This window comes from Megascapheus bottae, chromosome 1, assembly GCF_031878675.1.
Source record: "Megascapheus bottae isolate mThoBot1 chromosome 1, mThoBot2.hap1, whole genome shotgun sequence".
NCBI lineage: Eukaryota > Metazoa > Chordata > Mammalia > Rodentia > Geomyidae > Megascapheus > Megascapheus bottae.
In genome coordinates this window covers 31,227,854-31,242,305 of record NC_143509.1, presented here as the reverse complement: position 1 = coordinate 31,242,305, position 14,452 = coordinate 31,227,854, and the positions used below count along the sequence as shown (strand labels likewise).

The 14,452-nt window shown below is 46.9% G+C and overlaps 1 protein-coding gene across 1 annotated transcript in view; it reads left to right on the top strand.

Moving 5' to 3' along the window:
* The window catches only part of Muc16 (mucin 16, cell surface associated), a 53,379-nt gene that overhangs the window by 32,509 nt on the left and 6,418 nt on the right, over positions 1-14,452 (top strand). Inside the window, exons 42-55 of the mRNA XM_090329221.1 lie at positions 101-273; positions 368-403; positions 3,782-3,975; positions 4,058-4,125; positions 5,302-5,474; positions 6,211-6,246; positions 7,335-7,459; positions 7,576-7,643; positions 8,393-8,565; positions 12,155-12,190; positions 13,363-13,428; positions 13,570-13,691; positions 13,793-13,860; positions 14,217-14,389. Coding sequence (XP_090185347.1) covers positions 101-273; positions 368-403; positions 3,782-3,975; positions 4,058-4,125; positions 5,302-5,474; positions 6,211-6,246; positions 7,335-7,459; positions 7,576-7,643; positions 8,393-8,565; positions 12,155-12,190; positions 13,363-13,428; positions 13,570-13,691; positions 13,793-13,860; positions 14,217-14,389 — 1,511 coding nt within the window. The remainder of the gene's footprint in view (positions 1-100; positions 274-367; positions 404-3,781; positions 3,976-4,057; positions 4,126-5,301; positions 5,475-6,210; positions 6,247-7,334; positions 7,460-7,575; positions 7,644-8,392; positions 8,566-12,154; positions 12,191-13,362; positions 13,429-13,569; positions 13,692-13,792; positions 13,861-14,216; positions 14,390-14,452) is intronic.

Sequence of the window (14,452 nt, the reverse complement as noted above, 5' to 3'; positions counted from 1 at the left end):
TTCTGTCACATTTCTCTGGCCCCTTCTCATCCGGGTTCCCAAGGATGTCAGAACTCTATGGAGATATGCTTCTCATTGTCCTATTCTCCATCCACCCCAGGCCCAAGAAGGATGGATCAGCCACGGCAGTCGACGCAGTGTGCACCTACCGGCCAGATGCCCTGGGGTCCACACTAGACAGAGAACGGCTGTACAGTGAGCTGAGCCAGCTGACCCTCGGCATCACCCAACTTGGCCGCTTCACCCTGGACCCTGACAGTCTCTATGTTGATGGTGAGCACAGGCTATCATGTACTGCTTTACATTCTCTCTCTCTGCTTCTCTCCCCTCCCCTGACTTTTTACTGGTTCCTTCTCTCTCTGCACAGGTTATACCCACCACACCCTGGCCACAACCCCCAGCTGTGAGTATTCTCAAATTTTAAAAGTCTCCCTATCCCTGCCATCTTCCTCTACCTGAACCCCAGACCTGAGGCTCCCTGCCTCCACTGCCTAAGCCCACCCCCACCTCCAGCCTCCAACAGATAAGAATCCAGACACCCCAAGACCCCACAAGCATAGGATACTCGGCTCTGGAATGTGTGGAAGGATGGGCCCCCAAAACCAAGCACTTAGAGCTGCCCATCTTCTGCAGGGATAGCATCTCCCTGAATAGTAAAGGATTGTATTGGGGTTTAGGGCTGGGGCAAGGGGAAGAGATTGGGTCACACCAGTTTTCTATATCAAGCTTGTCACACTTTGATCTAGGCCTCACATTGGAATTCTTCTTTAATATGTATATATATATATATATATATATATATTAACCAAATATGCAGTCACAACATCCTTACAATTTTATTTATTTATATTTATTTGCCAATGCTGGATTGAAACTCAGGGCCTGGGCACTGTCTGTCCCTGGGCTGGTTTTGTTCAAGGCTAATGCTCTACCACTTGAGGCACAGCTCTGTTTCTGGCTTTTCTGCTAATTTATTGGCAATAAGAGACCCACAGACTTTTCTGCCCTGACTGGATTTGAATCACCATCCTCAGATCACAGTCCTGTAAGCAGCTAAGATTACAGTTGTGAACCACCAGTGCCCAGTTCCTTTCACTATTCACACACACACACACACACACACACACACACACACACACTACACACACATTTAAAAACTATTTCATGTTTAAACCTGCTGCTGAGGGCTCACGCCTGTAATTGTAGCTTCTCAGGAGACAAATCTTAGGATCATGGTTTGAAACCAACACAGTCAGAAAAGTTCATGAGTCTCTTATATCCAACTGACCACCCACAAGCCATAAATGCATCTATGGGTCAAGATAGACAGTGCCCAGCTGCTAATTTAAGCCCCAGTACTGGCGCGCGCGCACACACACACACACACACACACACACACACACACACACACAGAATTTCACATAACTTTCTTTTAATGTCTTCAAATACTGGAGTTCGTTAAGCAAAGTTTCTGTCTCTGGAGTTCACAAGTGGAGTCTGATGCTTCCCCCCATGAGGACTCTGTCTTCGTACTAATGAATCATCACTGTGGGAGGAATCAGTCACCAATAAACCCTCTCTCCAATGGCTAAATTGCCTCCTCACTGACAAAGGCATCTCTCCTTACTCCCCTTTTTATATCTGTGTGTGTGAGTGTATGTGCAAGTGTGTGTGTGTTGCTGAGGGTAATAGCTGGCTCCAAAAATGACCCCCAACAGTGAGTTTTCTGCACGCCTTTAAACAACTCCCTTGAAAAACAAGTTTTAAATAAAATCAGTGGTGCCAAGCCAACTTCTCGATCCGATACCGATTTTTTGAATGGGAAGAAATCCAGAAGAGGTGCTCAGGAATGCATGCTGAGTTTGGGGTTAATAAGAGCCCCCCCATTTTTCCACCCAAACAAACACACCAAGGATGATGGCCAGCTCCAGATACACCAGAATATAAAGAGAGGCACAATTATTTTAACTGCAGCCATGGTGGGTACCAGATGCTGGTGGCTCAAACCTGCAATCCTAACTACTCAAGAAGTTGAGATCTCAGGATCTCAGTTCAAAGCCAGCTGGACAGGAAAGTCTGTGAGATGCTCATCTTCACTTAACTATCAAAAAGAAAAAGGAAGTGGAGCTGTGGCTTAAGTGGTAGCTTGCTAGCCTAGAGTGAAAAAAATAGCTTAGGGATAGCTCTCAGGCCCTGAATTCAAACCTCAGGATTAGCATAGAACTTTTTTTTTGTTTGGTCCTGGGGCTTGAACTCTCATCCTGGGCACTGTCCCTGAGCTCTTCAGCTCAAGACCAGCACTCTATTACTTGAGCCACAGCACCACTACCAGTTTTCTGGTGCTTCATTGGAGATAAGAGTCTCATGGACTTTGGTGCCCTGGCTGGCTTTAAACCATGATCCTCAGATCTCAGCCTCCTGAGTAGGTAAGATTAAAAGCCAGTGCCCAGCTTATCATTGAATATTTTAAAAGAAAAGAAAGGAGGCACAAAAGATAAGGAGAGAATGGAGGAAGGCAGAGAATGAAGCAGGGGAAGGAAGGAAGGCAGGCAGGCAGATATGACCACCACTTCCTTCCCTGCTCTACCCTCAACCACCAGAAATACAGGTAGAAAACGCCACGGGTTCTCATGGGTACTAAACTAATGAAAGACTTATCCCATCACTTGAGACAGATCACATCTCTCATAGCTCACTCAGCTTCTCCAAAGAACACTTACATTTCCAGGGGTTCTGGAAACCATTTTGTTGTTCCATATCCCACTCATACCACACAGGAATTCCTGAGCATCTGTCCACGTGTCTCCTTGACATCATGGGGACCAATCAATCTCTGAGCGGAAGCCATCATTGCACCCCAGTCCTTCTATTTCATGGTCAAAAACAGAAGCTAAGGGCTCAAGTCTTACTCCTGTCCCAAATTCATCTATCACCTAATCTCTTTTCTCCATTTGAGACTTCTCTCTGGCTCTTTTTTTTTTGTCTCCATATACATCACTCAAACTTTATTTAAGCCACTACCATTTCATTTGGTTTCTGTGTTGCTAGGATCACCACTGCAGTGGCCTCTACACCTACCATCTCCCACTTAATAATTACAATATCCTTACCAGAGGGCAGATGTTTCTATCATTCTGGTTTTGTTGACGGAATTTGGACAATGCCATCTGATTATAGGGATGGTTATTGGATCCTCTTGCTGGGCTAAGAGGATCTCTCTGTTCTCATGTCTACCTCTCCCTGTAACCACAATGAAAGAATTTTTAAGTTCCTGGAGTGGCCATGTTCTATGCCCGGCTTGGGCCCCTTGCCCCAGGCTGTTTCTTTCCCCCCCTCCAAGTGGAAAAAGAAAGGAAGGTAAAGAAAGAAGGAAAAGAAGGAAGGAAGGAAAGAAGCAAGCAAGGAAAGAAGGAGGGAGAGAAGAGGGGAAGGAAGGAAGGGAGGGAGGGAGGGAGGAAGGAAGGAAGGAAGGAAGGAAGGAAGGAAGGAAGGAAGGAAACGAAGGCTGGCTTTTCTGCAAGGAACTACCCTCAGTCCTCCTCCTGGATTTTCATTAACACACACACACACACACACACACACACACACACACACACACACACACTTACACTGGCTTCCCCTGCAGCATAATGATCCTTTCACTCCTTCATCTACAATAATGGAAGACTCTATCTTGGACCCATAGATTTCATGACAGAACTTTGCATACATTAGGCAGTCCACAAATGCACACTGAACAAATTCCAGCATGTTCCCTCCTTCACCTCTAACAGTCCCACAGTTAGACCCAGAGGCAGCTGTGGTCATGATTTCCCAAGCCCAACATTTTTCTTGTCTTCCACCATTACAGCTAGTATCTCTACCATGGTACCAGTCACCATTAACTTCACCATCACCAACATGCATTACATGAAAGAGATGGGGAGCCCAGGTTCCTCCAAGTTCAACATCACCGAGAGGATCTTACAGCGTTTGGTGAGCTTCGGTCCATGATCCTCCTATCCTTGTATCACAGGCTCTCAGCCTCTTCACTAACCTCCTTCTCTTTTACCATCAGCTCAATATTTTGCTCAATAAGACCAGTATCAGCACCCTCTGCACTGGCTGCAGCCTGGCTTCACTTAGGTGAGACCTACACTCACATATTTCCCCCAGATGGAGTCATTCCTTAGGATGATGACAACAGATGTAAGGGTTGAGAAAGGACACCTCTATAGGGTTTAAACAGAGAGTATTTGGGAGAGCCAAACTTCTGGTCTGCACCAGATGTAGACGGAAGTGTGCAGAAAGAGAACTAATGGGGGGGGTGAGATTATGTTAAAAAAAAAAAAGGGCAACGTGGAGATGTGGATGGGAAGGTGACTTCAGAGCCTGGAGAATGTTCCATTGACCCCAGCTGTGCCAGTTATCTGGATTACAGGAGCTGGTCCTGGACCTCTAGGGGTAGGGGGGTTTTACATGTAGGACTGAAAGATGAGAGAACAAAAAGGGAAGGGGCCATTTTTCCTGGGTAGACCTAAACAGCAGGGCTCAGGCCTGACTCCAGCACTTACCACAATACCTTCACATCTTCTTGCTCAGAAGAAGTGGAATCATCCAAAGAAGGAACTGTGTTTAGTTCACAAAATCTAAACTCTAAATGACATTCCACTAGAAATGAGGGCTCTCCTCTTCAAAGAAAGGGGATGATCATACATCCTGTCTGGAAATATTAATTTTAAAAATGTTTTCTGGGCTGGGAGTTTGTCGTAGTGGTAGAGTGCTTGCCTAGCATGCACAAAGACCTGGGTTCGATTTCTCAGTACCACATACATAGAAAAGCTGGAAATGGTGCTGTGGCTCAAGTGGTAGAGCTCTATCCTTGAGGAAAGCTCAAGGACAGTGCTCAGGCCCTAAGTTCACTCCCCAGGACTGGCAAAAATATGTTTTCTGAAGCTGAGTGCTAATGGCTCACAGCTACTCAGGAGATAGAGATCTGAGGACCATGGCTCAAAGCCAGTCCAGGCAGGGAAGTCCATGAGACTCTTATTTCCAATTTAGCACCAAAAAACAGGGAGTGGGGGTATGACTCAAGTGGTAAAGAGTTAGCCTTGACCAAAAAAAACAAAAAACAATTAAGGGACAGCACCCAAGTTGTGACTTCAAACCCCATTAGCAGTACACACAAGCACATTTTCTGTCCTCAGTGCAAGGAGGCTGTCTCAGATGAGACATGCTTAACATTCTCACCGCTGGCATTCTCACCACAACCAGAATGCTTGGAACCCCTCCTCAGGACTCTACTTCTTGTTCTTTTTCCAGGCTTGCAAAAGATGGAGCAGCCACAGGTGTTGATGCCATCTGTACCTTCCACCCTGACCCCACTGGCTCTGGACTGGACAGAGAGCGGCTGTACTGGGAGCTGAGCCACGAGACACATGGTGTCTCCCGGCTGGGCCCTTACACCCTGGATCAGAACAGTCTCTATGTCAATGGTGAGGAGCCATGTACAGCCATATTCTTTCTACCTCAGTTGAACTTTTGGGTTTTCCCAAAACACTGAGCAAAACTTGCATCTCTGTTGAGTTTTTCCCTTCCTTGTGGGGCTGGGTCCTGTAGTCATGATCATGAACCCAAAACATCCTGAGAACCACGTACTGGTGGCTCACATGCTGTAATTCTAGCTATTCAGAAGGCTGAGATCCAAAGGATTGAAATTTGAGATCAGCCCAGAAAAGTCCAAGAAACTCTTTTTTTTTTCCTAATACCAGGGCTTGAACTTAGGGCCTAAGCACTGTCATTTGGCTTTCTCAAATTTAGAGCTCTACCACTTGAGCTACAGCACCATGTCTGGCTTTTTCTATGTATGTGGTGGTAAGGAATTGAACCTGGGTTTTCATGCATGCTAGACAAGCACTCTTACCACTAAGCCAAACTCCCAGCCCCCCAAAATACTCCATTTCTAACATAAAAGGAAAAAGGTAGTCTGGAGGCATAGCTCAGATGCAGCGCACCTGTTGAAGAAGTTCAAGGCCCTGAGTTCAAACCTCAAATCCCAAGGACAACGACGGGGTCTAGCTGCCTTGCCATCTTAGCACCTGCTTGCCTCCACTCTGAATTGTTGAATTTCTCTCCCTTGCCTCTTTCCTTCTACTTTTATCAAAAGTCCTCCATTTTGTACCCATAATCCTTTATGTTCACTCAACCCTCCCTCAACTCTACTCACTGCAGGTTTCAGCCTGGGAGCTGCAGCCCCAACTACCACCAGTGAGTATTTCTGATCCTCATTTCTGGGTACCATCTCCATTTCCAGACTGAGGAGCAACTGTTTTCCTTCAGCTCCAGTCTTCAGTGATGGAAGCCATCCCCCAACTTGGGGAGGAGGAAGAGGGGGGAGGAAGTATATACAGGAAGATGCCTAAAAGAAGGTTTGAAAGGAGGAAGAAAGGAAATGGAGGGAATAGATGAAAGAAAATAAAGAAAGGAAAGGAAGGAGAAGAAACACATGCAAGGGATGCCTTCACTGGCTCATGCCTATAACCCCAGCTATTCTGGAGAAGCAGTAATTGGGAGGATTATAATTTGAGGTGAGCACCCAGGCCAAATAAAAACAGCAAGAAAAAAATCTGGGCACAGTATGCATAAGGGAAAACATTGGCATCAAAAGGCAGCCCAAGGGAAAATAAAGGCTTTTATCTAAAATAATAAGTAAAGCGGAAAAAGGGCTGAGGTATATCCCAAATGGTAGGGCAGTTTCTGAGGGGGGACAAAAGAGAAAGATTAAAGAAAGGAAAGAGGAGAGGGGGATAAAGGGAAGTGAAGAGAGGAAAGGAAGACAGAAAGGAGGTTAAGATGGGACAGGAAGGATAAAAAGATGCACAGAAGGCATAAAAGGGAGGGAGGAAGGGATGGAGGGAAGGAGGAGAGAGAGTGGGAGGAAGGGGTGAATGAATGAATGATGAGTGAATGGGTAAGTAGATGGGTGGGTGGATGGAAGGATGGATAGATGAGTTATAGATAGATGAATGAATGGATGTGTGGATGGGCAAGTGGGTGAGTGGTGGATGAATGGTAGATGAATGGATGGGTGGGTAGATGGATAGATAGATGGTGGGTGGATGGGTGGGTGGATGGATGGATGGATGGATGGGTAGTGGATGGGTGGAAATGGCCCGTCTAGACCCCCAGTCAAGGGCACCCTTACCTTGCTGCTAGAATTGTCTTTTCACAAGCCACCTTTGAGTTTACCAGGGGACAGACAAGGGGTCTCCACATTAAGGAACCCCACTTCATGCCAACCCCACCCACCCTCCATCATCCTTCAATACCTCATATAATCTCTGTACCCTCCATAGCCGGGGAGATCAGCCAGGAGCTGTTCACTGTAAACTTCACCATCGCCAACCTACGCTACTCAGCTGACATGGGCCGCCCTGGCTCTGTCAAGTTCAACATCACGGATGCCCTCATGGAGCATCTGGTGAGCCTGTGGCACTGTGTCCACCCCTTCCATGCCCATTATTGGCCTGATATTTGTCACTAACCCACACCAGCTCCCTTCTTCTCATCCCCCCTGATGCCATCTTTCTCCTCCAGCTCAGTCCATTGTTCCGGAAGAGTAGCCTGGGTCCTCGTTACACAGGGTGCAGAGTGACCACTTTAAGGTGAGAAATACCTCCCTCCCTACATCCCAACATCCCTTCCCTTCCCTCAAAACATCCACTCAGAAGGGTGTGTGTGTGTGTGTGTGTGTGTGTGTGTGTGTGTGTGTGTGTGTACTAGGGATTGACCTCAGGGTCTGGATGCTGTCCTTGAGCTTTTCTGGTCCAGGCTGACACTCTACCACTTGAGCAATGAGTCCACTTCCAGCTTTTGATAGAGTAGGCAATTGTGCTAGGTTCTGGGGCCCCCAGAAGCCAATAGTAAACAAGACTGGTTGGAACGACACTCTGAAAGAAATAAGGACACATGATTTGTGATTACATAGAGGTGAACCAGAGGGGAAGCTATGGGGACTGGAGAAAGGGGAGGAGAAGAGGAAGGGGGAGGAAGAAAGGAGGAAAAAAGAGGAAGAAGGAGAGAAAGAGAAAGAGGAGGCAGAAGAGAGGAAGGGAGTAACAGAAGAAAAAAAAGAAAGGAGGAGGAAGAAGAGGGGAAGGGGGAGGAAGGGGAGAAAACACAAAGAGGATGACAAGAAAGAGGAAGAGGGGGGAAAGGGTGAGGAGGAATGAAAGCTGAGAGCTGAGCAGGAAATAAACCTAGAAAGGAATGAGAGGCGCTTGTAGACATACGAAGAATGCCTATATCCATGCAGCAACCATGCAGTGTAGCTGGGACTGGGCTATCCGGTGTGTGGGGAAACTACAGATACAATGGCACCCCTAACTTAAAAGTATAACCCCTTCCTCACAAGGTCTGTGAAGAATGGTGCCCAGACACAAGTAGACATGGTTTGTGCCTACCAGAAGGCCCCTGGTAGCCTGGAGCTGCCTGCCAAGCTGGTGTTCCGAGAGCTGAGCTGGTACACGCATGGCATTGCCCGGCTGGGCCCCTACTCACTGGACAAAGACAGTCTGTACCTCAATGGTAAGCAAGTCCCTCAACCCCAGTGTCCTGGGTCCCTGCACCCCACAAGAAGTGACCTGTCTGGGCCGGGAGTTTGGCCTAGTGGTTAAAGTGCTTGCCTAGCATTCACGAAGACCCGGGTTCAATTCCTTGGTACCACATACATAGAAAAAAGCCAGAAGTGCTGCTGAGGCTCAAGTGGTAGAGCTCTAGCCTTGAGAAAGTCCAAGGACAGTGCTCAGGCCCTGAGCTCAAGCCCAGGACTGGCAAAAAAAAAAAAAAAAAAAAAAGAAGTGACCTGTCCAGTGAGCTGCTCAGTAAGGAGAGACACAAATAGGAATTTCATTGACCTTCTGCAATCATTCTGCAAATCTTTGTCCTTGATAAATCCCATTTTGCAACCAAAAAGGAACTAGCCTAGTCTAGTGACTCACGCCTGTATTCCCAGCTACTCAACAAGCAGAGATCCGAGAGATCATGGTTTGAAGTCACTACAGAGCCACAAGTGGAGCTGTCTTTCTAGTGGTGGAATGCCAGTCTCGAGCAGAAAAAAGCTTACACACAGGGCCCAGGCCTTGAGTTCAAGCTCCAGGACCAGCACACACACACACACACACACACACACACACAGCCAGGCACTAGTGGTAGCCCTCCCCTCTAACCCTAGCTACTCAGAAGGCTGAGGTCTGAGAATGGTGGTTCAAAGGCAGCCCAAGCAACAAAGTCCAGGAGACTCTTCTCTCCTACTCTCCAATTAATCACCAGAAAACCAGAAGTAGAGCTGTGGCTCAAACTGGTAGAGTACTAATCTTAAGTAAGAAAACTCGAGGATAGAGCCCAGACCCTGAGTTCAAGCCCTATGACCAACAAAACAAAACAACAACAACAAATGGGTCAGATAGATTAATAATATAACCAAGAGGGTGGCAGCTTGGGAATGTCAGATTCAAGACATGAGCCTTAGTTTCAGATGAGGCTACAATCACTTATTATTATTATTATTATTTCTCCTTCTTCTTCTGCCAGGCCTAGGGCTTAAACTCTGGGCACTGTCCCTGAGCTTTTGTGCCCAAGGCTAGCACTCTACCACTTTAGCCACAACTCTACTTGAAGCTTTTTTGATGATCCATTGGAGATGATAGGCTCACAGATTTTTCCTGCCCTGGCTGGAAACCTTAAAACCTTGATCTTTAGATCTCAGCCTCAAATAGCTAGGATTGCAGGCATGAGCCACCAGCACCAAGCTTCTCCTTTTGTCTTGGCCTCCACGATAGATACACTTCTCTGCTGGGTATAACCCCAGCACTGGAGGGGAAACCAGTCACTCTCAACCCCTAGGGAGCCTTGACTTGCCAACCGCAGGGTACTAGAATCAGCACAGAACTGGGAAAGGTCAGAAATGAATTCATGTCCCCTGGATGAGGCTCTGAGGTAAAAGCAAAGGCACAGAGTTAATCAAATGCCTTCCCTTCACTTCTTCTCCCTTCCCTTTACTTCCTCTCCCTTCTAGCTTCACTTCCCTTCCTTTTCCTTCTCTTCCCCTCTTTTCTCTTCCTTTCCTTTCCTTCCCTTCTTCCCCCCCCCCGACTCCCCCTCCCATGTAGCGACAGCAGCTCCTATCCTTTCCTGCCATCACCCCATAAAGCAGGCATCCAGACACCCTCGGCCTCCCATGGTCCCATTATAACCCCAAGGGAAAAAAATGGTCTCAAGGGCCCTGCCCATGCCCATGCCCCCAGTTAAGAAGTTGATGGTTTGAGTTAGACCTGGTCCTCCAGTTTGGCTGGAGTCATTGACATACAAGTTTCTCCCTTGTCAACTTCTGCTTCCTTCTGCTGTTCTGTCCACACTATGGTAAGCCAGGCCTCACACCTGCTACCAGGAACAAATAAACAACACAGTTATCTTGTCCTGATGTAACAAACTCCCAGAGGATACAGACTGTCCTGTTCAGAGGTCTACTCCCCAAATGTAAATAGACGACCACTCCTAAAGCATTCCCTGGATGGAGGGATAGATTGAAAGGTGGATGGAAGGTCAGACAGTAGCAAGGACAGACATATATATAATTGGGGGAAAGAGAGGGAATCTTGTTTTGCTGATCCTAGGCCTTGAACTTGGGTGCTATCACTGAGTCTCTTTGTGCCCAAGGCTAGTGCTGTACCACTTGAGCCACACCACTACTTCTGGCTTTTTCTGAGTAGTTTGTTGGAGTTAAGGGTCTCATGGACTTTCTTGCCTGGCTTCTAACCAAAATTCCTAGATCTCAGACTCCTGAATAGCTAGGATTACAGACGTGAGCCACAGTGACCAGTTAGGAAATTCTTTTCATCATCATTATTATCCTTAAGTAACACAAAGAGATGCTGAACATTTCTTCATGTGTCTATTGGCCATTCTTATTTTTTCTTCAGAGAAGTCTTTTTTTTTTAGGACTTTCTGTTTACCTTGCTATGTCCTTTGCCATGCACAAACTCTTCAGTTTAATGCAGTCCCATTTACCCAGCCTTTCTTTGATTTGTTGTGTTTCCGGATCTTTAGGAAAATTCAAGCTGTGTCAAGGAAGCCTAAGTGTTTCCCCTCTCCCTTCCTCTAGTATTTGTTAATCCAATGGATAGGAAAAGACAAATGATTGATTTAGGCATCTTTAATTAAATAGCACTCTGAGCAATTTGCACACTGTGAACAAAGGAGGATATCCTTAGAAGAGGATCACAAAAGCTCAATATGATCAAATAAAATGATGTTTATTGAAATGAACTCCCAGAAATGGAAACAAGAAGCCAGGTGTGGTAGCTCACAGCTATAATCCTAACTAGTCAGGAGGCTGAGATCTGAAGATCAAGGTTCAAAGCCAGCCCAGGCACTAAAGGACCTGAGACTCTTATCTCCAATTAACTTCTAGAAAATGGGAAGTGGAACTTGGCTCAAGGGTAGGGCAGTAGCCTTGAGCTGAATAGCTCAGGGACAGCACCCAGACTGAGTTCAAGCCCCATGATCCACAAAAATAAAATGGAAATGAGGTTTTTCTTATTATACTCTTTGCAGTTATTTTTTCTCCTTCAATTTAATCCATGGTGTCACGGTTTCTGATTTCAGTACCCTTTATCTTGTATGCAAGTTTATTTGATTTGGAGGAAAGGATGGAGAATTACAGAAATGGTGGGATAAATAGTAAACCAATTCTACAGTGATACTCACAAGACACTGCTTTGGAAATGAACTTTACAACTTGGGGGTGGGGGGAAGAGTGCCGGAGAGAAAAGTAGGAGAAAATGAGGGAGAGGATAATACTATTCAAAAAGAAATCTACTCATTACCTAACTTGTGTAACTATAACCCCTGCTACATCACCTTTACAACAAAATTGAAATTTAAAAAATAACACAGGGGTTTTGGTTTAACATGTCAGTATGTGCATGTATCTCAATCGATGCCATCCTTTATTATTCTCCCCATCTCTCCCTACCTCTCCCCTCCCCTTATGTTTCCTGGTTCCACTTTCCTGTATGTACATTGAATACTATGGCTGGGTGTAATCCAGGCAGGGCTCATGTGGATGGTGGCCCCACTGGGACAGTTTTACCCACTGTGTGACTTTCTTTTCCAGGTTATAATGAACCAGGTCCAGATGAGCCTCCTACAAGTATGTGTCTTCATTCCCCACCCCTGTTAGCCTCTGTGTGTCATGGGCCACACCTCTCTTCTCATTCACAAAGGAGGCCCACCCCAAATTCCAGGCAATCCCCTGAGTGGAGCCAAGGTCCCTATGGGAGAAAGAAATGTGGGTCCTGTTTGTGGACCTCTACATGTGGCATTGGATTTCTGACTTTTCCATATTGCTCTAGGTTGGAGGGAAGATATTTAAATGAGCATAGAATTAGGAGTTGAAGTCAGATAACCACTGATATCTATACATACACCCACCCATCATCCATACATCCATTCACCCACCATCCCTCCATCCACCCACCACCCATCTCCAATTCGTCCATCTATCCACCCAACCACTATCCATTCATTCATCTACCTACCACCCATCCCCAATCCATCCATCCACCTATCCATTTATCCACCTACCATCTGTCCATCTGCTATCCATCCATCTACCCATCCACCCACCTGCCATTCATCCATCTACACATCTACCCATACATCCACCCATCCTTCCATCCACCCACCCACAAATCCATCCATGTATCCATCCAGTCACTCATCTATCTGTTCAGCCATTTATCCATTCATCTACCCATCCATCCATTTATTTGTCTACTCATCTGTCCATTTATCTACTCAGAAATTCATCTATCCATCCCCTTAGCCAACCACATGTCTGTTCATCCATCATTACACTTATTCTCCAGCTTATCCTTGTCTCCTCCCCAACTTCTCTTTCTGATTTATATGTGTGTTGTGTGCACACACATGTGTACATACTGTTTCCCGTGTCCCTAGAATTACATGCATGAGACAGCACCAGCAGTCTCTTTCTGATTTTTATTTTTCTCGCCTTCTCATTGACCCTCCATTTATGTTTTTCTTTTTTTCTTTTTACAGTCTCTTGATCGCCTCTGCTTTTTGTCACTGGTGTGTCTTCCATGTCCAGCCTCTCTCTTGCTCACTGCTCTCACTCCTTTGAGCTGTCAAGTCACACCCTTGCCCCTCCGTAGACACACACACACACACACACACACACACACACACACACACACACACACACACACTTTCTCACGCCTGTTTCTGGTCTGCCTGGGCATGGGAGCACTGGCATGGGACTCTGCTGGAGGAGCTTCTCCTGACTACCATCCTTGTCCACAGCACTTGAGCCAGCCACCACAATCCTGCCTTCTCCATCCACCTCTGTGCAGCCAGAATCTACCACAGGTATGTGACAACCCCATTTCCACCCCCAGGGTGGGGACGTATGAGGAGAAGATGGAGGTAGAGGACATGAATTTAGAAGTCCAATCTGGTGCCAAGGCCACTTCTCCACTGCCAACATCTCCCCTTTTTCCCTTCCCACAGCCACGAGTTCCTCTCTGACAACCTTCACCCTCAACTTCACCATCACCAACCTCCCATTCTCAGAAGACTTGAGCAGCAGCTCCGCCATGTTCAATGGCACAGAGAGGATCCTGCAGCATCTGGTGAGATGGAATCTATTCCACCCAGTCTTCACCTTCTTTCTCCCCCCACCAACTCCTGTCTCTCTGAGCTTCTTCCTTCCTCCCTCCTCCTTCCTCCCCAGCTCGAACCTTTGCTCTGGAACAGCAGCCTGGGTCCTGTCTACTCCCATTGCAGATTGAATTCCCTCAGGTGAGTGGACTCCACCATTTTGCCAAGGAGGACCAGATCCACTGGGGATGAGATTAAGCCGTGCTCTCCTGTTTGCCATCCTCATGGGTGCCAGGGTCTCTTTAGAGTCTCCAAACCTCTGTCTCTCCACCCCCCCTTCTCTCTTTCTCTCTCTCTCTCTCTCTCTCTCTCTCTCTCTCTCTCTCTCTCTCTCTCTCTCTCTCTCCCCCTCTCTCTCCTCTCTCTCTCTCTCTCTCTCCTCTCTCTCTCTCTCTCTCTCTCTCTCCTCCTCTCTCTCTCTCTCTCTCTCTCTCTCTCTCTCTCTCTCTCTCTCTCTCTCTCTCTCTCTCTCTCTCTCTCTCTCTCTCTCTCTCCAGGCCTGAAAAGGATGGAGAAGCTACCAGTGTGCATGCTATCTGTGCCTACCACCATGATCCTGTGGGTCCTGGGCTGGATATCCAGCAGCTGTACTGGGAACTGAGCCAAATGACACACAATGTCACCCAGTTGGGCAACTACACCTTGGATCAGCACAGTCTGCATGTCAATGGTACGCATCCGTTGTCTGTGTTTGCTGTAATGTAGAGTCCACGTCCTCCCTTCCAGGCCTCAA